Source organism: Eumetopias jubatus, unplaced genomic scaffold (assembly GCF_037043125.1).
Source record: "Eumetopias jubatus isolate StellerSeaLion01/CBP00866 unplaced genomic scaffold, mEumJub1_p1.0 scaffold_17, whole genome shotgun sequence".
Lineage (NCBI taxonomy): Eukaryota > Metazoa > Chordata > Mammalia > Carnivora > Otariidae > Eumetopias > Eumetopias jubatus.
The window spans coordinates 30,159,154-30,183,798 of record NW_028274823.1 but is presented as its reverse complement, the minus strand read 5'-3'; the positions used below and the strand labels follow the sequence as shown (position 1 = coordinate 30,183,798).

Below are 24,645 nucleotides of genomic sequence, written 5' to 3'. Positions count from 1 at the left end.
GTATTCCAGAAAAGACATTTGATCCGTACTTTTCCTGCCTGGAATTCTGGAAGTTCCCTTCGGGCCTGGCTAAGCCTGACACTCTAGATGCTTTTACTTGTAGGTGAGGCTTGACACATCAGGAAAATCACGAGGAAGACTCCCGTGATCTGAGGAGACAACTGGGAGACCTCTGCTGTGCACTTTTCCCACACAGGAGCATGAGCCCACATCCAGCCCGAGTCCAAATCAGAAAGGCCTGCGTGCTCTCGGGCCTCAGCCTCCAGCTTCCTGATGGGAGGACCTGGAACAGCAGAACTTCCCTCCCCATAGTCCCCGCCGACTGACCCTTGGGAAGAGGGCCCTTGGCAATAGTACCAGCATGCCTTTAAAACTTTGCACTGGGCAACTACCCTGCTAACTGAAGGTACCCTCCATCCTCTCCCGAGTCTCGGGAGAAGGTATGGCTCCTCCAGGTGCACTGAGGAGCCCAGAGCCAATAAAAAAGAGAGTGCTGACGCAGTGTCTCTCAACTGCTAGGCTGGTACAGCTTGGGAAAGGACCCAGCTCATGGATCCTAGAGCACAGAGGTCAGGGGTTCCAACTCACCCCGGTAGAGTTGCTTCCGAGCTCGGAGAAGTAGACCACATCCAGAGAGGGCTCTGCCCCGCTCCTCTTGAGCTTCCTCCCCCTGTGCCTCTTTCTTCTAGATCACACGACAGCAGTACCAGAATGCACTGACCGCCTGCCGCATGGACAGCTCACCCCAGTCCCCTGACATGGAGGCCTTCGCTGACGGAGACGCCACCAAAGCCCCTGCGACCCGGGGTACCCCCCAGACCCCCAAGGATGACCGTGCCATCACCCTCCTGAGCAACAGGAACAGCCTGCCCTGTAAGTCGGGCGGGTGGGCTGCGCTGCCATCCCGAGCCAGCTGGAGTCTCGGGTCTTCTCCAGAGCAGACTGATCACACACTTGCTGTCCTCCACAGGCAGCCGCTCAGATGGGCTGAGAAGCGCTGGCGAGGTCGTGGACCTGAGGATGGAGGAGATGGCCTTCGCCCAGGAGGACGTGAGGGGCCTCGAGGAGCGGAGCACACAGCAGCTCTTGCTGTCTTCTGCAGCCGTTCCCACCACAGCAGGTCAGGGAGGAGGTCGGGGTCCTCGCCGTCGGGCGCTGGGATGGCCCGGGGAGAACCGGGCGAGGGACTCCAGCCCCCCTGTGCTATTTCCCACCTCCAAACACAGCGAGCGAGGGAAGGGGAACTCCCGCGTAGAGAGCACCAGCCCCTCATCGGGCGCGTCGCTCCATTCTCCCAGGAAGACAATGTGTCACGCAGGGTCAGGAGCAGGTTTCCACCTGGATTCAGATCCTTGCAATTTTCTATTTCCTGACCTTAATAGGTAAGTTTCTTCCTTATGTTAAGAGATATAGGTTATCAAGTAGCTTTGCACGTAAATGAGAGAGCAAATACAGAGGGTAGCTCACAGTGCTTGGTACCATGCTCTGGGCATAGTAGGTGGTTTTCATGAGACCAACCTACAGATGAGGAAACTGAAGTCAGTCGTCACTCTTACTGGCAGGGCTCTTCCCTTCCTTTGGGCCGGACGTGATCTGTAGGACTTGTCCTGAGCTCTGAGATCATATCACCTCCCTCTGAGACTTGCAACACTTCCATCTTGGCAGTGGTATTGCTCTGAGCTCCCAGTGTCCCACCAGTCCTGAGACCCTCCTGTACTTGCCTCACTGAGATATACTCCAAGCCTTCAGCCGTGCCTATGTTCCCCCCAACCCCCCACAAGGCAGCAGTTACCCCAGCTGGCCTCCTAGACCCGCTCCAGTCCATAGTCTGAGACCCCTCAAGTCCAGAGCAATGACCCAGCAAGCGCTCATCCATTTTTGTGGTCGGTAAGACAACATACTTGAGCTTGTGGCTAACTCAGAGTATCTGGGACATACATCACCATTCCAGGAATATAGAACAGATGTTCTTTTTCTCCCTCACACACTGAATTTAGTAGCTAAAGCATGTAGCCAGAAATTGTATCAAAGGAATAAGAATGGAGAACATAGTCTTTGGAGTTCAGCTCGTCCATCATCCTTGTGTGACACAGGGGACCTTGCGTGAGGGACCCTGAGGTCCGGAGAAGGGGCTTTTGTGGTCTACATACTGGCATTGGAAGCAGGCACCCCCAAAAGTGTCCACAACCCCACTCTGCCTCCCAGGTCAGGTTCTTACCTCACGGGCATTAAGGGCCTGGGCCTCTTCCTGGCCTTGAGATTCTGTGCCTGTCTGAATCCCCACTGGGTTTGGCGGGAGAAGATAGAGACGTGTGCTTAATTGTTATTGAGTCCTGTGATTTCCCAGGTCTGAGCAAGTGTTGGAAGGAAATATCCCCATCCCCAGAGTCCTCAAATGTGCTTTTGGTCTGGCAAAGATACTGAACAGAGAACATCTTGTCCTCTTCACCTCTCTCCTGCCAAATAATGTTTGGGTAGTTGGAGTCTCACTTCTGATCTTTTTGTTCCTTTTGTGACACTAAAATGTCCCTTGCTAGTTAATGAGAGCCCACAGGGACCTGGGCATCCCTCCCTGTTACGGCCACCACGGCCTCGCCTCTGGTTTTGAACTGCCACCTGCTGAGGAGCGTCAACCAGAATCACCCTTCCTAGATCCCTGGGTGTTGGCAGGACTTGAGTTCTTTCTTCTCTCCTTTTTCTCAGCATCAGATAGTGAATGCTGTAATATCAACCTGGACACAGAGACCAGCCCCTGCAGTAGCGACTTTGAGGAAACCTTGGGCAAGAAGCTGCTGAGAACCTTGAGTGAGTAGCTCTTCACCCAGATGAAAGCTTCCCACCACCTGGTTACTAGAGAAAGCATGTTAGGACATCACTCCTGGAGGAGGAACCATGGACTCCTTATGGGAACCTGATGAGAGACACCCGTGAAAACCCATAACAGGGCTTGGGCCGGTACTGTGCCCTTGACAGTTTGGGGATGTGTCCCATTCAGTTGGTGGTTGTCTAGGACCGGAGTCTGCAAGCCATGATCATGGCCAAAGCCTGACCTCCCTCTCCTGCCTGTTCTTGTAAATAAAGACTGACTGGATGGTCGACCCATTTGTTATCTTTGGCCATAATGGCAGCATTGAGCAGTTGCAACGGAGGCCAGATGGCCTGCGAAACCTCTAAGATTTACTATCTGGTCCTTTAAAGAAAGAATTTGTGTCCAGGAGACATCAGTAGAAAGGAAAGCAGCATCCTTCATGGAAGGAAGTTGATAGCAGGAAGAACAAGGTGAAAAATACTCCTTCCTGAAAACAATAGAGCTAGGGACAGGCAGCCCCTCCATCCTTGAGGACAATTATGTGATTACCCCACCTGCCCCATTGCAGAAGGAAGATTGTTTCCAAGCTACAGAATGTAGATCCGTGGGCATGGCTCCCAGCTATACCCACCAAAACCCTGGCTCATGGAACATCAAAGCCTGGGAGACCAATCCTCTCTCAGGGGTCCGACCATGAGTTGGGCCAGGGCCTTCAGGGGATGGAGAGATGATCCTGAGGCATTACATGGGCTTTACTCAATCCTCCAGGGCGGGGGCTGGGTGGGGGGAGGGGGAGGCGGATCTCCATTCCACCGACACCAGCCTGGCTTTTTGGAGATGTTACCTCGGGTAGAAGGTGTTGCCCTAATCCTTCCAGATGTACATATGCCAGTATTTGCACCAGGATTCCATGCAGATTACTTCCTGCCAAACTGTCAAGGGCTTTGTCTGCATTTCTGCTTTTTCCCCGGCCAGAGATTGACCCTTACAAATTGTTTTCCAGGTGGTCGAAAACAGAAGAGGTCACCCGATGGAGAGAGAGCCTCTGAGGAGAACTCCAATTTAATGCCTCTGATCACATGATGGGGCAGACAGTGCTTGCTGGGTATGTGAGATTCAGCGTTGAGGGAGAACCCACCCTCCCATCTTCTGCGTCTCCCGAGGCCTCCCACAGGTGACAGAGCATTCTGCTTTCCTTACCACCTCCTCAACCCTCGCTGTCAGTTTGGCAGATTTCCCCTTGTTGCCTCCAGTTTGACTCAGAGCCTTGCTGTGGCCATTATGGATGGAGGTGCCTCCCATGGAACATGCTAGAAATGGTCTTCTCCACAGTACAATCCGGGACTGGAGAAGAAATGACCCCAAGCTGACAATGCCACTTTGGGCCCCTGACCCCCTTTTTGTTCTTTGGGATCCCCTGATGCCATATTTCATGCTTCGCTCAGCTCAGAAGGCGCCTCGGACAGGCACAGAGGCCGTGGGGTGGCAGGTGTCAAGGTTAGTGCAGGAGATTCACTGAGACTGCCTCCAGGACTTTGAGGCAGTGGGACCCAGCTGCGTTGGCATGGGATGGTACAGAACAGAAAACTGTTGGTGACCGGTTTCCTGTTAGATAAGGGTTCTAGCAGCCAGGGAAGTGTGTCTCGGCTGGCATGGGAAGACCGTGAGATGGAACCTCAAGTCACCGTTTTTTCCCAGGGACACATCTTTCTGGCTCCTGATCAGCAGTTCTCGATCCAACGATAAATCTGCTCTGGAAGAGGAGGAGCAGAGAGCAGAGACCCAGTTGGGAGCCAGAGATGGAACTTCAGGTTTTAAGTTGAAATCAAAGCAAGCAAACAAACAAAAACTTACGTAGAAAAATTCTAAGCTGTTAAAGCAAGTTTAGCCATGACAAACCAAAGAGTGCCCAGGTCAGCCAAGAAGGATGCAAGCTCTCGTGGGACTTCAGTGTCCATTACACAGGGACACTGAAGAATCGCCCTTCTTTTTCATCTGGTCCCGCCACACTACCCCTCCCCTTACTCCTCCTCCCCAGCAGGTCAGCTAAGTGTACTTCAGTCCATGAACTTCTAGGTCTTTTTTCACCTGGATGTTGGAGCAGATGCAATTCCAAGTATGGCCACCAGATGGCAGAATGACTCCATACCTGCTTCGAGAATAAACTTCAGATCACTAAACCACATAGCCAACCAACCTTCAGGAAAATGTGGGAGTAAGTGAAGGTTGTCTTTGGGACACCTGTCTCCCTTTCTGTCTCCCATCTCTTGAGTTCCGTCTGTCAGGGATCCAGTGATCCCATTCTGCCTGCTCAATCTCCAAACCATTCCCAAAACCTTTCACTGGGATATTCTATTCCAGGCTTACCTTGCTTTACCCCCAAAGCATTAATCTCACACCCCCACACCCATTCATTCAATAATCACAAGGGGAGAGGGGGAGACTGATAATTCCTCTGGGTCATTTGCATCTCGAAAGAAAATGCTAACCCAAAGGAACCTTTAACTCAGGGGTTCTTAATTTGGGGGTCAGTCACCCCAGGTGGGTCCATTATTGGACTTCAGAGGGTCTGTGAAACCCCTCATACTGTCAGAGTTTAGTGTATGTGTTCTTATATGTGTTGTCCAGAGGGCTAAAGCTTTCATAAGATTCTCAAAGGTCTCAGACTCACAAAGTGTTAAAAAACCACTATTTTAGCTAGTGGAACTTTTCAGCCCAAAGTTTCTGCAATGCAGAGTGAAGTGACTAGGGGGCAGTTCGAGACAGACTTTGAGAGACAGGCGGTCTTCTGTCATAACCGATGGGGAAAGCTGACACCCGCCAGGAAGTGAAGGGCTTCAGAAATCCTTGGCATACCCCAGGGTGTGTTACCATACCCCCACGTAACTTTGTCCCCTCTTCCCCACCAAACCAGAGCAGGTGTCGCAGATGGGAGGGCCGCAGCACGTGGAAGGAAAGACTTTCCAGCTGGAGATGCTCTTTCCAGCAATGGATGATTGACTTCCTCCCCCTTGCCTGGTTCTGCCTGAGGCTCAGCAGTGCATGACCCCTTGAGAAGCCCACAGCTGCCACCCATCCCCAACACCTACTCCTGCCTCCTAGGAAGAGGCCAAGTGTCAGCCCTCCGTGCTGGGCACCTGAGACCCAAACCAGCCAACAGTGAGTTTCAAGCAAGAACTGTCATCATGCAATCTTCTTGCCCGGCTGGCCACTGGTCCAATGGGGCCCGCCTGGCTAGTCTCCCTTTCATTATCCCTCAGGCCACGGGGCTCAGGCCACTGCTGTTGTGTTACATCCATCCCTTTGCAAAATCCCAAAGGAGCCTGTCACCACTCCCCTCCCTATTCCCTGCTCCGTTCCCCGAGATTTTCTTCAGGTTAAAAAAAAAAAGATTTTAAAATAAAGCATTTATGAAGGCTTAATAAATTGTAAATAATTTTTTAAATAAAATGAGAATGCTTTTCCTGGAATGTTTTTCTTGCCCCTGGAAGAGTTCAGTTCTAAAGGGGTTTCACATGGGAGATGAAGGCTGGGTGGGGCATGAGGAATTGTCTCAGCTGAGGCCCACCTGCTCAAGATGGAGGCTCTCAAGGCCAGGTGTGAGGCTGCAGTTAAGGTTACAGGAAAGCCCTGGCGCTCTACTCTGGGCGCCGGATGGGTAAGGTTTTGCTGCAGCGAATGTCAGCAATGAAGAGTCAAACCCGAAAAGCAATGAGAAGCCAGTGTGAATGAGAACAAGAAGTATGAAGTCGGTAATGAGAAGGGCTGGCATTTGTTGAACCCACATGGTGGGCGAGGCACAGGGCTGGGTGCCTTCCAAGTTCAAGGTCTTGGGGGCCAGCCCCTGAGACAATGTGCTGGGCGCACTGCCTCGCTTCTGCAGACCCTTTGGAGAGGAACCGAAGTGGCATAGCTCCAGCGGGAGCTGGGAAAAGTCACGGGGGGTGGGCCAGGCATATTGGTCAATGGTAAGCCAACCAGTTCCACTGGGAGGCAACAGCCAGACAGGTGAGGAGGTGTGTTTGGGCATCTAACGTCTTTGTGGAAGGAAGGTTGGAATTTGACACTTACTAGGGGTTTCTCAAACCCCCACCAAGGTCAAGGTCAATGAGTGGCCTAGGGACAACTACAGATTCCTCCCAGGGGCCTCCAGAGTTGGCTACCCTTACTAACAACAATCATAAATGACAGTAGCAACTGTTTGGGTGTAGGCCTTCTGTGCCAAGCACTGTGCTAGGATACATTTGCTCATTTCTGTCTCAAGACCACCTTGCGAAGTTTAGTTTACAAAACGGGCTCTGAGTCATTAAGTGGCTTGCTCAAGGTTACACAGCCAGGAAGTGGCAAGCGTCTGGAGGTGGGAGTGCCCCTCCTCCTGAGGAGACAGTCCTGCCTCTGAAATTCGAAGTGTGCACCTGCATGAGAGGCCCTGAGAAGTCCGATTACGGTACAGAAATCTGTGGAACTCACGCTTTTTCACGTGAGCATGGAGGGGACTAGAACATGGAGGGGAACACCAACCTATGTGTCAGGATAGAAGGAGGGCCCAATTCCCCTTGATTGGGGCTTTTTTTTAACACAAAAAAATATTTTAGCACTTTGGTAGGGACATTTTGGTTTAAAGAAGTGTTTTTAACCATTTTTTTTCACTCGTGACTTCCCCCAAGAGAAAAATTAAATTCTCCCTAACAAGAGAAATGAAATACTAAGAACTGAGGCTTTGTGGGTAGACCTGCACTTTGGGGGGCCACACACCATTTTACTGTCTCAGACTTCTTTTGCCCCCTTGGAGATACTGTCACCTCTTAGTTTTTTCTTATCAACTAGCAAATCCCTCTAGAGCATTCATTTTAAACTGCGGCTTATAGCCCATAAGTGGATTGCAAAATCAAGTCCATGGGTCTCAATCAACTTTCATTTCTTTAGTGAAACAGAACCCAATAGGACAAAAACCATCAGACACACTGCTCACACAAGGGTATATACTGTTGTGTCAAACTTCCACTTCAGGTGTGTGTGTGTGTGAGAGAGGGTGTGTGTGCGTGTGTGTGTGTGCGTGTGTGTGTGAGCTGTAAATCTCTCTCTGACCTTGCTTGCCCCAAACAACTAAAGCTTGGGGCTAGGGACACAACCATGCAGAACGAGCAGGAGACAGACACTCTGGGTAGAGATGACAAGCTTTAATGACACAGCCAACACTCACAATCACAGTTGGCTCTTCAGACAACTTGATCTTTGGGGCAAGATTTTGTGCAGAGTTAAGCAACCCAGAAGCCCAGGAGCGACAGAGGCAACATTCTGGCTTCCAGTGAGGGAGCAAGGTAACTACGTCTCATGATCAAAGTACCTTTTTATTCTTCTTAAATAAAAACCTTAATTTGCTCCAGCCTCCCAAGGGGCTCTGATCCCAGGCCCCCATTTCTTCACAAGGATGCTGTCCTCGTGTGGGGCCGCCTTAAATGGAAGCCACCTCACTAGGGCAGATTCTAGTCCTCCGGAGTCTCTATCCGTGGGCACACACAGTGAGGCTGGCGCAGGCGGGGAACACGCAAGACAGAGGGCCGCTTTGGTGGTGCTGGTTTGGGTGGTGTTTCTTCACTGAACTTTGGTGACTGCTTCATGGATGGAGGTGGCCACGTAATCCAGATTTTTCGTGGTTAAGCCACACATGTTGATCCGACCACTTGGCAGTAGATAGATGTGCTTTTCGTTGACCAGATATTCGACCTGCTTGGCTGTTGAAAACCAAAAGAAATAGGATGAGAGTAGTAGGCATCCTCTCAGCAATGGGGGTTCAGAGATTCCATGACATTTGCCGTTTTCCTTCTTTCCCCCAACACAGAGAAGCAAAATAAAAGTTTTTTTATTCAATTCAAAAACACAGGGAATTATGCTCCATTGATTCTTACTTCTAATCCCCAGAAAGCTTAATATGGCTGCTCCCAATGGGAAATTGTAATGTGGGACTACCTCCCAACGGAAGCTTGCATGGTACCTTCACCGGGACACCCTTTTAAAACAAGCCTCAGACTTAAGAACATTCCACTGATATGAAAACAACTAGTTTGAAGTGCTTCTTTTAGCTCTTCCTTAACCCCTGGAAGGAAGGGGGTTTGCTTCTCCCCAAACACACAGCAGCAAACTCCCTTTGACGTTTCCTTCTCACAGCACATCGTCCTAGGCCCCGTGCTAGAGGTAGTGGGTAAGTGCTGTGTGCATGAACCCATAGGCTGAGATACTGCCAAGGCCCCTGTAACCTGGCACTTCTCAGGTCCCTCATTCACACACACACAGGAGGGCTATCCCGCATGTTGGCAGAAATGCTCATGCAGGAAATTGGAAGGGACTGCCTGTCCTTCCCTTATGCCACAGTCTCTAGAGATTTTTGGTTTATTGCAAAGCCATGAGACAATTTTATTTGATTTTTGCCTAAATAATTAGCACCCTTAATTAGCACTATTGATTTGAAGGAATGGGTAATTGTCATGGACTGGATGTTTGTGTCCCTCCAAAATTTCTAGCTTGAAACCCTAACCTCTAACGTGACGGTATTAGGGGCTGGGGCCTTTGGCAGGTAATGAGGTAGGTCTGGATGACGCCCGGAGAGTAGAGCCCCTGTGCTGGCAGGAGTGCCCTTATAAGAGACTAGGGAGCTGGTATGTGTGTGCCTGTGCTCTCTCTCCCTTTCCCGTACCCCCAGCATGGGAGGACACAGCAAGAAGGCAGCTAGCCGCGGCGCCTGCGTGGCTCAGTTGGTTAAGCGACCGCCTTCAGTTCAGGTCATGATCCTGGAGTCCCAGGATCGAGTCCCACATTGGGCTCCCCGCTCAGCGGGGAATTTGCTTCTCCCTCTGACCTTCCCCCGTCTCGTGCTCTCTATCTCATTCTCTCTCAAATAAATAAATAAATAAATCTTAAAAAAAAAAAAAAAAGGCAGCTAGCCACAAACTCGAAGAGAGCCCCCACGGGAACTGACCACGCTGGCCCCCTGATCTCAGACTGCCCGGCCTCCAGGACGCTGAGAAAAAAAATGTCTGTTGTTGAAGCCAGCTAGCCCATGGTGTTATGTCACAGCAGCCCAAACTCAGATGGTAATAAAATCTTAATAACCAGAGGAGCAGAGGGAGGTAAGATGGTGGAAGAGTAGGGGTCCTCGTTTCATCTGGTCCCTTGAGTTTAGCTAGATGACTATCAAATCATTCTGAACACCTATGAATTCAACCTGAGATGTAAGAAAAGAACTGCTGGAATTCTACAAATAGAAAGGCGATCACTTTTTGCAAGGTCGGAGGTATGAAGTGAATCGGAGGGGATTAATCGAAGATAATCGGCAGGGAAGGGAGCCTCTGGAAGCTGGCTACCGGAAAGTGATATAGCCCCGGAGCGCAAAATTGGAACTTTTAGAAGGCTGCTCTGGTGAGAGACATCCCTGCCTGAAAGGTGCTCAGTTGGCCAAGAGGGGCAGAATCCTAGGTGAGACAGTATGGTCTCAGGATCCCCGGGGTCACGGAAAGAACGGGGGTGCCTGAGTCACTCCAATACTCAGGAGACTGGCTATGGTCAGTGAGCCCAGGAGTGGGTGCTCAGCTTGGTTTGCCATAAAGCAGGAACGGGTGACTGCTCTCTGTCCAGGGGCCCTGCAAGCAGCAGGCCCTCGGCAACCCTCCTCCCTCCCCCAGGAGGATCAGTGTGGGTGCACACTGCAGGAGTCTGCAGAGTTTGACGCACACAAAAGTGAAGACTGCATTTCCCTGAGAGTTCACTGAAGAGAGAGGTCCTTGATCTTTCAGCTCTGGGGCTGGAGATCAGGGTGCGGCCATTTTTATTTTCAGCCACTGAATCGGCTTGGAAAGCCTTCAGGGAAGAAAAGCCACATAGAAGAACCTGAAGCAGCTTACACTGAGCCTGGCCTCCTGGCAAGGGGTGGTATAACTCTGCCCAGGCAAAGACACCCGAGAATCAGCACAGCAGGCCCCTCCCTCAGAAGACCAGCTGGAACATCAGGCAAATACCAACTTTATGGAGCACACAGAACTGCAAAACTCCAGCACTAGGAAAAAAAAGTATATATAATTCAAGGTTTCTTCTCATGATTCTTTCATCTTTCAGTTTAAAATTTCCCTTTTCTTTTTTTCCTTTTCAACTAGTTTCTTATTTATCAGCTCTTTATTTTTAAGTCATTTTTTAACATTCATTTTTATATTTACATTTTACAGATATACTCTTCATTTTTGGCTTCCTTTCACTGTCTTCAATTTTATTTTTGTATATATATAAGTTTTGCTTTCTTTACAATTTTGGGATTGAGCATCTTCTAACAAACAGACCAAAATACACCCAGGACCAAGTGGATCACCCTGTTTTGTTCACCTGGAAGATTATATTCTCTCTTCCCCCCCACCTTTTTTTTCTTTTTCTTTTCATTTTGGTGCCTGACCTCTTTGGATTTGTCTAGTGTGTATTTCGCTTGGGTCATGGTTGATATTTTGAGTTTGTTCTAGCAATCATTCACTCTTCTCTGGGCAAAATGACTAGAAGGAGGAATTTACAACAAAGGGAAGAACCAGAGGTAATACTCTCTGCCACAGATCTAATCAATATGGATATAAGTAAAATGTCAGAGCTGAAATTCAGGATAATGATTATAAAGTTACTGGCTGGGCTTGAAAAAAGCATAGAAGACACTAGTCTCTTAGTGTAGAAATAAAATCTAATCAGGCTAAAATTAAAAATGCTTTAACAATGAGATGCAGTATAAATTGGATGCTCTAACAGCTAGGGTATATGAGGCAGAAGAGAGAGTCAGTGACATAGAAGACAAGATGATGGAAAGGCAGGAAGCTGAGGAAAAGAGGGAAAAACAACTAATGGGCCATGAGGGGAGGCTTCAAGAAATCAGCAATACCATAAAACAAACAATATTTGAATTATTGGGGTCCCAGAGGAAGAAGAAAGAGACAGAGGGACAGAAAGTATATTTGAGCAAATCATAGCTGAGAAGTCCCCTAATCTGGGGAAAAAAACAGGCATTCAAGTCCAAGAGGTAGAAAGACGCCCCCCAAAATCAATAAAAATAGCTCAACACCCCAACATATAATAGTGAAGCTTGCAAATTTCAGACCTAAAGAGAAAATCCTGAAAGCAGCTTGAGGAAAGAGCTTCTTAACCTACAAGGGTAGAAACATTGGACTGGCATCAGACCTATCCACAGAAGGCCAGAAAGGCCTGGCATGACATATTCAGGGAACTAAATGAGGAAAAACAGTGCAGCCAAGAATACTTTATCCAGCAAGGCTGTTATTCAGAATAGGAGAGATAAAGAGCTTCCAGGACAAACGGAAACTAAAAGAATTTGTGATCATTAAACCAGCCCTGCAAGAAATATTAAAGGGGATCCTGTAAGCCAAGACAAAGCCCAAAAGTAACATAGACCAGAAAGAAACAGGACAATCTACAGAAACAGGGACTTTACAGGTAATATAATGGCACTAAATTCATATCTGTCGATAGTTACTCTGAATATAAATGGGCTAAATGCTCCAATCAAAAGACACAGGGTATCAGATTGAATAAAAAAGCAAGACCCATCCATATGCTTTCTACAAGAGACTCATTTTAGACTTAAAGACACCTCCAGATTGAAAGTGAGGGAGTGGAGAACCATTTACCATGCTAATGGACATCAAAAGAAAGCTGGAGTAGCAATCTTCGTATCAGACAAATTAGATTTTAAACCAAAGACTGTAGAGTAAGAGATGAAGAGGGACACTATATGATGCTTAAAAGGTCTATCCAACAAGAAGATCTAACAATTATAAATATTTGTGCTCCTAACTTGGGAGCAGCCAATTATGTAAACCAATTAATAACCAAATTAAAGAAACACATTGGTAATAATACAATAATAGTAGGGGACTTCAAGATCCCACTCACAGCAATGGACAGGTCATCTAAGCAGAAGATAAATAAGGAAACAAGGGCTTTGAATGACACCCTAGACCAGATGGACTTCACAAATATATACAGGGCATTCCATCCTAAAGCAATAGAATACACATTCTTCCCGAGTGCACATGGAACATTCTCCAGGATCGATCACATACTGGGTCACAAATCAGGTCTCAAACAGTACCAGAAGATTGGAATTATTCCCTGCATATTTTCAGACCACAATGCTTTGAAACTTGAACTTAATCACAAGAGGAAATTTGGAAGGAACTCAAACACTTGCAGATTAAAGAGCACCCTACTAAAGAATGAATGGGTCAACCAGGAAATTAAAGAAGAATTTAAAAAATTCATGGAAACAAATGAAAATGAAAACACAACTGTTCAAAACCTTTGTGATACAGCAAAGGCAGTCCTAACAGGGAAGAAGTACATAGCAATACATGCCTTTCTCAAAAAATTAGAAAAGTCTCAAATACACAAGCTACCTTACAAAAGGAGTTGGAGAAAGGACAGCAAATAAAGCCTAAACCCAGCAGGAGAAGAAAAATAATAAAAATTAGAGTACAAATCAATGAAATAGAAACCAAAAGAATAGTAGGACAGATCAATGAAACTAGAAGCCGGTTCTTTGAAAGAATTAATAAGATCAATAAACCCCTAACCAGAGTTATCAAAAAGAAAAGAGAAAGGACCCAAATTAATAAAATCATGAATAAAAGAGGAGAGACCACAACCAACACGAAGGAAATGCAATTTCAACAACATATGAGCAACTATATGCCAACAAATTAGGCAAGCTGGAAGAAATGGAAGCATTCCTGGAAACATATAAACTACCAAAACTGAAACAGAAAGAAAGAGAAACCCTGAACAGACCCATAACCAGCAAGGAAACTGAAGCAGTAATAAAAAATCTCCCAACAAACAAGAGTCCAGACCTGATGGCTTCCCAGGGGAATTCCACCAAACATTCAAAGAAGAACTAACACCTTTTCTTCTGAAGCTGTTTCAGAAAATAGAAAGGGAAGGAAAACTTCCAAGTTGTTCTATGAGGCCAGCATTACCCTGATACCACAACCAGACAAAGATCCCATCAAAAAGGAGAATTACAGACAAAGATCCCTGATGAATAGGATCCAACAGTATATTAAAAGGATTACTCACCACAACCAAGTGGGATTTATTCCTTGGCTGCAAGGGTGGTTCAAGGACCATATGATCCTCTCAGTTGATGCAGAAAAAGCATTTGACAAAATACAGCATCCTTTCTTGATTAAAACTCTCCACAGTGTAGGGACAGAGGGAACATACCTCAATATCACAAAAGCCATATACAAAAAGCCCAGGGCAAATATCATTCTCAATGGGGAAAAACTGAGAGCTTTTCCCCTAAAGTCAGGGACACGACAGGGATGCCCACTCTCACCTCTGTTGTTCAACAGAGTACTAGAAGTCCTAACCTCAGCAATCAGATAACAAAAAGAAATAAAAGGCATCCAAACTGGCAAAGAAGTCAAACTCTCACTCTTCGCCGATGACATGATACTTTATGTGGAAAACCTAAGAGACTCCACTCCAAAATTGCTAGAACTCATACAGGAATTCAGGAAAGTGGCAGGATATAAAATCAATGCACAGAAGTCGGTTGCATTTCTATACACTACCAAAGAGACAGAAGAAAGAGAAATTAAGGAGTTGATCCCATTTACAATTGCACCAAAAACCATCAGAGACCTAGGAATAGACCTAACCAAAGAGGTAAAGAATCTGTACTCTAAAAACTACAGACACTCATGAAAGAAATTGAGGAAGACACAAAGAAATGGAAAAACATTCCATGCTCATGGATTGGAAGAACAAATACTGTTAAATTGTCTATGCTACCCAGAGCAATCTACATGTTCAATGCAATCGCTATCAAAATATCATCGACATTCTTCACAGAGCTGGAACAAATAATCCTAAAATTTGTAAGGAACCAGAAAAGACCCCGAATAGCCAAAGGAATGTTGAAAAAGAAAACCAAAGTTGGTGGCACCACAATGCTGGACTTCAAGCTGTATTTCAAAGCTGTAATCATCGAGACAGTATGGTACTGGCACAAAAACAGACACATGGATCAATGGAACATAACCGAGAACCCAGAAATGGACCCTCAACTCTATGGTCAACTAATCTTTGACAAAGCCAGAAAGAATATCCAATGGAAAAAGAGACAGTCTCTTCAACAAATGGTGTTGGGAAAATGAAACTGGACCATTTCCTTACAACGTACACAAAAATAGACTCAAAATGGATGAAAGACCTAAATGTGAGACAGGAATCCATCAAAATCCTAGAGGAGAACACAGGCAGGAAACTCTTCAACCTCAGCCGCAGCAACTTCTTGCTGGACGTGTCTCCAAAGGCAAGGGGCACAAAGGCAAAAAATGAACTACTGGGACTTCATCAAGATAAAAAGCTTTTGTACAGCAAAGGAAACAGTCGACAAAACCAAAAGACAGCCGACAGAATGGGAGAAGATATTTGCAAATGACATATCAGATAAAGGGCTAGTATCTAAAATCTATAAAGAAATTATCACTCAACACCCCAAAAACAAATAATCCAATCAAGAAATGGGCAGAAGACATGAACAGACATTTCTCCAAAGAAGACATCCAAATGGCCAACAGGCACATGAAAAAGTGCTCAACATCCCTCGGCATCAGGGAAATCCAAATCAAAACCTCAATGAGATACCACCTCACACCAGTCAGAATGGCTAAAATTAACAAGTCAGGAAATGACGTATGTTGGCGAGGATTCGGAGAAAGGGGAACCCTCCTACGCGGTTGGTGGGAATGCAAGCTGGGGCAGCCACTCTGGAAAACAGTATGGAGGTTCCCCCAAGAAGTTAAAAACAGAGCTATGCTACAACCCAGCAATTGTGCTACTAGGCATTTACCCCAAAGATACAAATGTAGTGATCTGAAGGGGCATTTGCCCCCCAATGTTCATAGCAGCAATGTCCACAATAGCCAAACTGTGGAAAGAGCCAAGATGCCCATTGACAGATGAATAAAGAAAATGTGGTTTATATATACAATAGAATATTACTCAGCCATCAGAATGGATGAATGCTTACCATTTACATTGACATGGATGGAACTGGAGGCTATTATGCTGAGCAAAATAAGTCAATCAGAGAAAGACAATTATATGGTTTCACTCCTATGTGGAATATAAGAAACAGTGCAGATGATCATAGGGGCAGGGAGGGAAAACTGAATGAGAAGTCATCAGAACCATGAGAGACTCTTAACTAGGGGAAACAAACTGACGTTGCTGGAGGGGAGGTGGGGGGATGGGGTATTTGGCTGATGGGCATTAAGGAGGGCACATGATGTGATGAGCACTGGGTGTTATATCAAACTGATGAATCACTGAACACTATATCCGAAACTAATGACGTATTATACGTTGGCTAACTGAATTAAAAAAAAAAAAAAAATCAGAGGAGCAAACACTATGTGCCAGGCAGTGTTCTAAGCACTTCATATTAACTCAGTTATTCTTGATAATAACCTTATCTTTCCCATGTATCGGTGGCACAGAGGGAAGTTAGAAGACCTTCCCAATGTCATACAGCTAGTCAGTGGTGGGCCTGGGATTTTAAGGAAGGCAGTGTAACTCCCAAGTCTGGGCTCTTAGCCATGAGGCTAAGCTGTCTCTGCATGGAACTGTAAAATCTGGACCCTGTACCCCGTGCTACCATGGACCCCTCCAAACAAAGTGACCTTCACAAGCAGCCTTGACCAGCGTGAGCTGTGTGAACTCAGGCAAGGAGACCAGGCCTAGCCTCACACACCCTCAGAGCCACAGGCACACCACTACTCGTAAAGCCGAAGCCCCACTGGCAGATGTGGTTCCAGGGTTCCAATCCTGTTTTTTGTTTGTTTGTTTTTAAGATTTTATTGTTAAGTAATCTCTACACCCCAATGTGGGACTTGAACTCACAACCTCGAGACCTAAGAGTTGCATGCTCCACCACTGAGCCAGCCAGGCGCCCCAACCCTTTTTTTTTTTTTTTTTTTTAATGAAAATGAAACTTCTCTGTTTTTGTCAGGGGAGGGGAGCATCACAGCAAAGAAGCTAAACTTATGGACTCTTTCCCTAGAAAAAGGCCGATACACACATACACAATTTCTCGAGTACCATTTCAGGGGCTTCACAGATCTCACACGGACAACAGAGGGCAAACCCGTTCTGAGGGACAGAATGCCATAAAGGAGGCCTGTAGCATGAGCACGGTAGCACTGAGGTGGTGGGTACAATTCCTCCACCTCTTCTGTTTTAAATTTCTCCTAATAAAATGTTGGGAGGGGAAAAAAAAAACATAAACAAAAATGTGTTTTTAAAAAGGGTAAATAGTGTCAGGTGCTAAAATATAACTTACATGTTGTAGGCACAGATCTGTTCTCACGATTTTTTAATTCATAATAAAACTTCCTACTCTGGAGAGTGGGATAATATAGGTATTTTATGGGGAGACATCCCTACCTTGTGAGCTTTTAGAATATTACTACTAAATACCATTTCCATTACACTTAATATTTTAAAAATTGTAAAGGATGATTTTACTTATTTAAATGAACTTAATGCCCTTTCCCAGAATCACGAGGGCAACTGGCTTTTACTTTTTGGGAAACCTTATTTTACCCCAAATTATTCCTAGGGATCTATCATATACAGTCACCACCACCTTTCTTGTTTATATTTCCTTCTGCTTTTTCTGAGCTCATTTTACACAGGCGCCCTGATGGCCCCTGTTTACTGTGCTGCCCAGCACCTCTGATGTTCCATTTACTTACCCACGTCAGGCACAAACTGTCCCTGGAGCCATGGGACACAAGCTCCACACACAGGCAAGTAGCCAAACAGCACCATGTGACCCGTGGCTTGGCCAGCAGGTGCTCGGGAATTATTAAATGAATGAATCCTCTGTCAGCAGGGCAACCAATTACTGATATGCCCCACCGATGGCTGCCCAAGATCATGTACAGCTGCCCACTAGACTTCCAATGGGCTCTCAACTCCAACTACCAGTTCTTATTTATGAACTAGAGATCACTCCGTAACCTCTTTTTTTCAGGGCAATGCTTGAAGACTAGGAAAGACCTGTTAAGAAATTAGGTCCTTGAATAATCAGGTATAATAATTATACTTAAGATTAAGGAAAAGCCAAAAGGTACCCCCGAGCATTTACACGAGACCTTTCATAAAGCAAGGCTCCGGGTTACAAATCCTGTTACTTCCCGGCCCACAAAAATGAAAATATCCTAGTTACGGGTCAGCAGGTTTTCACTAAGAAAACCTAACTTGTTCTGGCCCAAAGTTATGGCTGACCAAAGGGGACAGCTAAAGGAGCCAAACGCAAGAGCACAGGGAGAAGGGCTGTGTCTGATAGTGAGCATTCAAAGTGGTTTGGGGACACTTACGGTTCAAGCCCGTGAAGCTGAACATTCCAATTTGCTCAGTGATGTGGTTCCAGGTTCCAGGAGTCTTGAGGGCTTCTAAGCGTGCCCTGAGTTCAGATCTCATGGTCAGAATGCGGTCAGCCATTGTCTTCACATTACCTGTCCTGAGTGGACAGCAATATAAATATCAATCTAGATTAGGGCAGACAGGTGGCTCACAGAAGCATGTAGGTTTAAAAAATGTAATGTAATACACTGAAAATGAGATCACGACCTGCCTGTGGTAGTATGTGGGTGCCTGGCTGGGTGGACGAGCAGACCAGAGAGACACTTAGTGGGCAGAAGGAAGGAAGTGAGCTTCTGATGGAGTTTAGTGCTCGTCTTGGATCTACTGGCAGTAATACCATTCATGTTTTAACCCAGAATTCACCTAGGCCCTGACCCAGACGGGATAATGTATTTTATCGGGCCTAAATGAGCGGACTGTAGATTTAGCTACCATATAAAAATTACTGTTCCAAAAAAGGCAAAATATATGCAAATTAAATAAGAATGAAGAGTCCCCAAATTGTCACAATGACTTGCAGCTGGATAAACGACTCTATCAGGAATTCCTTCCTGTGTTTCCCACCTGTTAGGGGAGGAAGCCTAGTGCTGGGAGGGTGGGGAAAGCGCCCCATTCCTCGAGTGCTTCCTCCTCTGGGCCAGCGTCGTGTACTCACACGTGTGTGTTACACTCATGAGAGTAGGCGCCAGCCCCATTTTACAGAAGTACCTGAGACTCGGAGTTTAAAGTAATTTTGTCCTGCCTCTGCCAAAATCAAAGGAAGAGAGAGTTAAATGTAATGGGACAACTAACTGTTCTACATTCCCACCCCTCACCCATCAGGCCTCGCACCCCTTACCATTCCTTAAAGAGCTCAGGGTTAGAGAGGGTACAGGCCACAATTCGTGCTCCCTGAGCGGGGGGATTGGACCAAGTAATTCGCACAATCTTCTCCATCTGGGAAAGGACCCGCAGGATGCTATCAGGATCTTTTGCAACCACGGTCAGATTGCCCACTCGCTCATCTAAAGGGAAGGATGAGAGTCAGCTCGGAGCACCGAGGCGGGTGGGGCGGGGCAAGGCTGTAACTCAGGAGAGCACTCACTGTAGAGCCCGAAGTTCTTGGAGAAGGACTGAGCGCAGAAGAGCTCGAATCCTTCAGACACAAAATAGCGAACGGCCCAGGCGTCTTTCTCTAGGTCTCCAGATGCAAAGCCCTGATAGGCTGAGTCAAAGAAGGGGAACAGAAACCGGCGCTGCGAGGAAGGAAAGCAAGTCAGGGCAGGAGATCCTTCTGGAACCAACCTCAGACACCAGCCTTCCTTCCCCAACTGGTGCCTGCACAGAATTTCTAACACTACCCATTTGTCCTCGCTCTCCCTTTCTGCATTCACCCACCACTTTACATCTGTTCCTCTGTTCAGCTAAATACCAACCAACAAATCTAACAATTTCAGTAAACCTTATTTTTTTTAAGTATACTGTCCTAGAGTCACGATGCCACTTTGCCAACAGGACTTATTTGTGACACATGGAGGTAGTGTCCCGTGTTGGTGGAGTCTTCCCTCTGAATTCCTGGTGTGATAAGCTTAAGTCAGCTTGGTCTCCCCAGGGCTCCCCAACAATCTCAGGGCTAGTCTACTGGGCACTTAAGACGAAGGAGACCGTGGAGTCCCTACTCTCACCCCTCCAACCTCCTCAAAGAATGCCCCACAACTGAGGCTGCCCCTCCTACTGGGCTTGTGCTCTGAGTGGACACCACTTCTATGCCCCCAGCTGTCCAAGCCAGAGGCCAGGGTGCATCCTCCACTCCTGGTAGCTCCTCCCTCGCATCCAGTACATCCAACCACATCCCTTATCACCCCATCTCCCGGGAGCTCGAGAGTCCTTTCAGGTCTGCCCCTGCCATGGCCTGCATTCAGATCCCCATCAGCTCCCACCCGGATCGCGGGAACAGCCTCCTAACCACTCTCTGGGCCAGTCTCAACTTGCCTTCCTCTGACCCACTCCCTGCTGTGTAGCCTGATGACCACAAAGTTTTGATGACATCAAAGTTTTTCAGTGGCTCCCCAGCCCTCCAAATAAAGTCCAGTGCCTCAGCACAGGATCTGGCCCCCATCTACCTCTAACTCACTCACAACCCCTTAGAACTCTAGGCTGTACCGAGAATTACTTCCAATTCCTTAAATGGGCCGTGACTTCTGCCTTGGGCTTTGATCACACTCCTCCCTCCATAGGGAACATTCCATCCCTGCCAGCCCCCACCTGTCCTCAACCTTCAAGTTTCAACATGGCTTCTTCTGCCACTACTGCTCTCCTAGCATGCACACGTGCACACGCACACGCACACATGCACGCACTCCCCGAAGTCTGGGCTACATGCCTCCACGTAACCCCATCAACACAGCCACAGTACTTGGCTGTCTCCCCAGACAGGCTGTGTGCTCTCTGAGGGCAGGGACCATCTCTGCTGTGTTCACTCTTGTACCCCCTGGTGCCTGGCACATAACAGTTTCTCACTGTTATTCCCTAAACATGTTAATGAAGAATATATACACTTTGAGCTATAAATTCCAACCTAGGAAGTGTAATCCCAAAGAAATAATAAAAAGGAGTCTTATACACAATTGTTCAGAAGAATAAGAAATCTGAGATCTAAATGTCCATCGACCGATTTAATCAATCGCTAACGTGACATAGCCGTGCACGGGAACTGTGCTACAGAACTTTAAATGGCGTGTAAAGGAATTCAAATGAAACACAAAGTATGTTACAAAACTGTGTAGGTAAAATGGTGCCATCTTTGTGAAAGAAATATATTTACATGTGTAACTACTTAAACGACAACAACAACAATATTCTATATACCAAAATAGTAACAGTAGATTTCAGTTAATACTTATATTCTTCTTTGGGTTTTTCCCCATTTTCCAAACTCTTCCGTAAACAGGTACTGCTTCTGAATACATAAAACAATAATACTATTTTTCAAGAGATGCTCTGAAAGAGCAGCTACCTTCATGACAGAGGCGATCTGCTCCCACTGCTCCGGAGTTGGGTCAGTCCCGGTGGGGTTGTGTGCACAGGCGTGGAGGACAAAGATGGAGAACTCGGGGGCATTCTGAGGGGAAGGAAGCTACATCAGTTCCGACGCTAGCAGTAATATCCAGGGGTCAGAGTCAGTGACACACCGGGCAAGGGGCAGCATATTTCTTCCTTATGTGCTAACTCAGAAACCACCATTTTGGTTTGAGTAGGGATGTTTTAGACTGTCTCCCTTATCAACTGATCCAAAGACCTTTCCCTGGGTCTGACATCATGGGTCTGTTTACTTTTCATCTAATCGCCCACCTCCAGATCATTTAGGAAACCCTGGAGATCGAGTCCTCTCTTCGCTGCATCCCAGTAGTGATAGGACCGAATGTCTTTAAATCCAGCGGCAGAAAACACACCGTTATGATTCTCTGTAAGCAGAAGGGTAAAAAGTTAAATGCTTTGACAAACAAGGAGGCATAACTGGAAAGGACACACAGCAGCTGCCGGGGCCCTCACAGGCTCAGCATTCACTGGGCAACATCGAGGTGAGGGGTGAAGACTTAGAAGAATGACTGCAACCACCAAGAACAAGTTCCACCAGTCAGTCGTGCTAAACTTACATCCTACCACGGTGAGACTTCCTGTTATCTATACTTTCTGCCTCCTTGGGGGAAGTTCTGACATATGCTAAAACACGAGTCTACCAGGAGTCTTGAGAACAAGTATTCCTAATCTGGACTGGAGTATCGGGCTACTCATATACCGCCATAACCCACTGCTCAAGCCATTCCCAAATGTCAGTTGATCCAGGCCTGGGCTACATTTTCCGTATAAACAGTGAGAATCATGAGGGGAATTCCCCCGGCTCCTCTGCAGTCCAAGGACTCACCCCAGGTTGGTGAGGACACATAGACGGGCGTATCCTTGTTGTTGGTTCCATTGTACCATCGGGCTAAGAACTCGGCTCCAATTCGGAGTGCGCCTGTCCCCCCCAGAGACTGCACACCTCCAACCTGAAAGAGAAGCAGCAGCAGGGTCACTGGCTGATAACGGTGAAGTCAGACGATTATCAGGAAAACCATGGTAATGACAAGCACTTACTTTGTGCCTGCTCTGTGCTAAGCCCTTTAAACACTCTCTTACGGAAAGCTCGTAACTACGCGTGGAGATACTATGATTTGCCCATGCTTACAAACGAGGAAACTGGGCCTATGAGAAGTGAAGCCCTTTGCTCAGTAAGCAGCCCCTGAGCACTAAGGCCAGGTCTTCAACCCGAGAAGTCTGGGAGTCTGACTCTTGGAGGAGCTTCCCAACTGAACACAGGTTGAGGACATACCCAGGCCACATTCGAGTGTGCCCGCCTGGAAGGCAAACCTGTCCCTTCGGCACCCATCCCAAGATCAAAATTTATGCCTCCAGTGGAAGCCTGTGAAATGTCTCTGGCTTGCCAGTGACTTCAATCTGCAATACTCATCACTATAAAGCAGGCCCATTAACCTGGAGAAATATGTTCTAACAAAGGTGACATGTGAGGATGACTTTCCTTAACTTCCTCGCATCTCAAAATGACTTCACGTGGGCGATGACAGAGTCCTAGGTCTTCCCATTTACAAAAGACCTTCACGCACATTCTTACTTGATTCTTACACAGTTCTCTAAAGTAAGTCCTAAATCCCCAACCCCAATACACACGAGGAAATCCATTCAGAGAAGTGGTCTGCGAAAGGCTAGGAGTGGCAGAAAAGCGGTAAGCGGCAGAGCTGGAAATGAATCCAGGAGGCCTCCTCACTTCAGATCTAGTCACCCGTCCTGGTTATGCTGCCCTGCCCACATGCCTCCGATTCTGCCCTCTCGCAATTCTTAGTAGGCTTTGGCAAGACTTTCAGTAGAGGCATGGCCTACACTGCTCAATATGTCAAAGGACTAAGGAGAAAGAAAAGGATCATCTGAGAAAATCTATCTAAATAAAAGGAAGGGCACAGCAATCTGACAACAATGGCAACCTCCAGGGAGCAGCCTAGGAGGGGGAATAGTGGTCAAGGGGTCTCTGGCCTACTCTAGAAGTTATTTTTTTAAATTAAGGAAAATGTGTTCATGTATTATTTGTAAAACTTTAAAATAATTTCTAAAATATATTTAGCTGTCTGGGATTTGCTGGAAAGTAATTCACCTTTGGCATGGGGGTGGGGGGGTCATTGTTGAAGCTAGGCGATGGATACAACACGGGGGTTTGTTCATCACATTGCATTATCTATTTTGTAAATATTTGAAATTTTCCACAATAAAAGTGGTCTAAAAAAGCCCTTCCTAGACAAGAAGAAAAGCTTTAAATTTTTTAAAAACAAAACACTGATGCTAAAAGATAACAAAGGGAAAAAAATGGAAAAAGGGAAGACCAAGCTCATTTCATGAATATTGATATTCACTTTCCAAACAAACACTAATGAATAGCACAAATCCAAGAGTACACTAATAAATACCCCCTTGTTCAAGTGACAGTCAGCCCATGAATGCAAGATTGTTAAGAAATATATTATAAAATGTGTCATGCTGGGCGTCTGGGTGGCTCAGTCAGTTAAGCATCTGACTCTTGATCTCAGCTCAGGTCTTGATCTCAAGAGTCGTGAGTTCAGGCCCTGAACCAGGCTCCACACTGAGCATAGAGCCTACTTAAAAAAAAAAAAAAAAAATGTGTCATGCTGCTAGGTAGAGAAAATCCAAATGATCTTCCTAACAGATTAAAAGCGTAGCTATTCCTGATTTTGACGCTCAGTAAAACAGGAGATAATGGAATACTTCTTGAAAATAACAGGAGAAATTCATTCAGCCGTGATGAGTAAGTCAGCTTCATGACAAATAGTGACTCATTGGCAGAAATCCTCTTTAAGCCAGGAACGAGGCAGTGATAGCAATTATCATCATTTGTTATTCCTCCCCAGTGTTCTATTTGTATTCAGAGGGTCTGAGCATCTGTGAAGGAATGCTGTCTGAAACGTGAAAAAAAAGCAAAGTGGACACTCAGGGGAAGGAGGCTGGGCACACCAACATGCCTGTCCTTCAGGCTGACCCACTGAGTGCCAGGCGCCTCCCATTACTTTCAAGGTCTTTTTTTTTAAGATTTTATTTATTTATTAGAAAGCGAGAGATAGCAAGAGTGAGCACAAGCAGGGGGAAAGGGAGAAGCAGACGCCCCGCTGAGCCAGGAGCCCAATGTGGGGCTCGATCCCAGGTCCCTGAGATCATGACCTGAGCTGAAGGCAGACGCTTAACTGACTGAGCCACCCAGACGCCCCTACTTTCAAGGTCTTGCCTTCACATTTCATCTATCTGAATTCTTCATACAA

The 24,645-nt window shown here is 46.6% G+C and overlaps 2 protein-coding genes across 4 annotated transcripts in view; one reads left to right on the top strand and one right to left on the bottom strand.

Annotated features, from left to right (window-relative positions):
* Positions 1–5,759, top strand: part of CNNM1 (cyclin and CBS domain divalent metal cation transport mediator 1) — a 58,889-nt gene extending 53,130 nt beyond the window's left edge. For 2 of the 3 annotated variants that reach the window (XM_088020169.1, XM_028098748.2), the window contains 4 exons: positions 690–873; positions 971–1,120; positions 2,704–2,805; positions 3,813–4,433. In XM_088020169.1, the coding sequence (XP_087876295.1) occupies positions 690–873; positions 971–1,120; positions 2,704–2,805; positions 3,813–3,892 (516 nt within the window). In that variant the 3' untranslated portion in view covers positions 3,893–4,433. Of the gene's footprint in view, positions 1–689; positions 874–970; positions 1,121–2,703; positions 2,806–3,812; positions 4,434–4,507 lie in introns of those variants that run through there. The other variant, XM_088020168.1, reaches the window with a different exon arrangement.
* A 2,215-nt stretch (positions 5,760–7,974) lies between these two features.
* GOT1 (glutamic-oxaloacetic transaminase 1) overlaps positions 7,975–24,645 on the bottom strand; it is a 30,797-nt gene continuing 14,126 nt past the window's right edge. The window contains exons 3-9 of the mRNA XM_028098704.2: positions 22,191–22,314; positions 21,617–21,729; positions 21,282–21,386; positions 19,371–19,521; positions 19,125–19,290; positions 18,241–18,383; positions 7,975–8,544 (exon numbers count right to left, since the gene is read on the bottom strand). Of these exons, the coding sequence (XP_027954505.1) occupies positions 8,405–8,544; positions 18,241–18,383; positions 19,125–19,290; positions 19,371–19,521; positions 21,282–21,386; positions 21,617–21,729; positions 22,191–22,314 (942 nt within the window). The 3' untranslated portion in view covers positions 7,975–8,404. The remainder of the gene's footprint in view (positions 8,545–18,240; positions 18,384–19,124; positions 19,291–19,370; positions 19,522–21,281; positions 21,387–21,616; positions 21,730–22,190; positions 22,315–24,645) is intronic.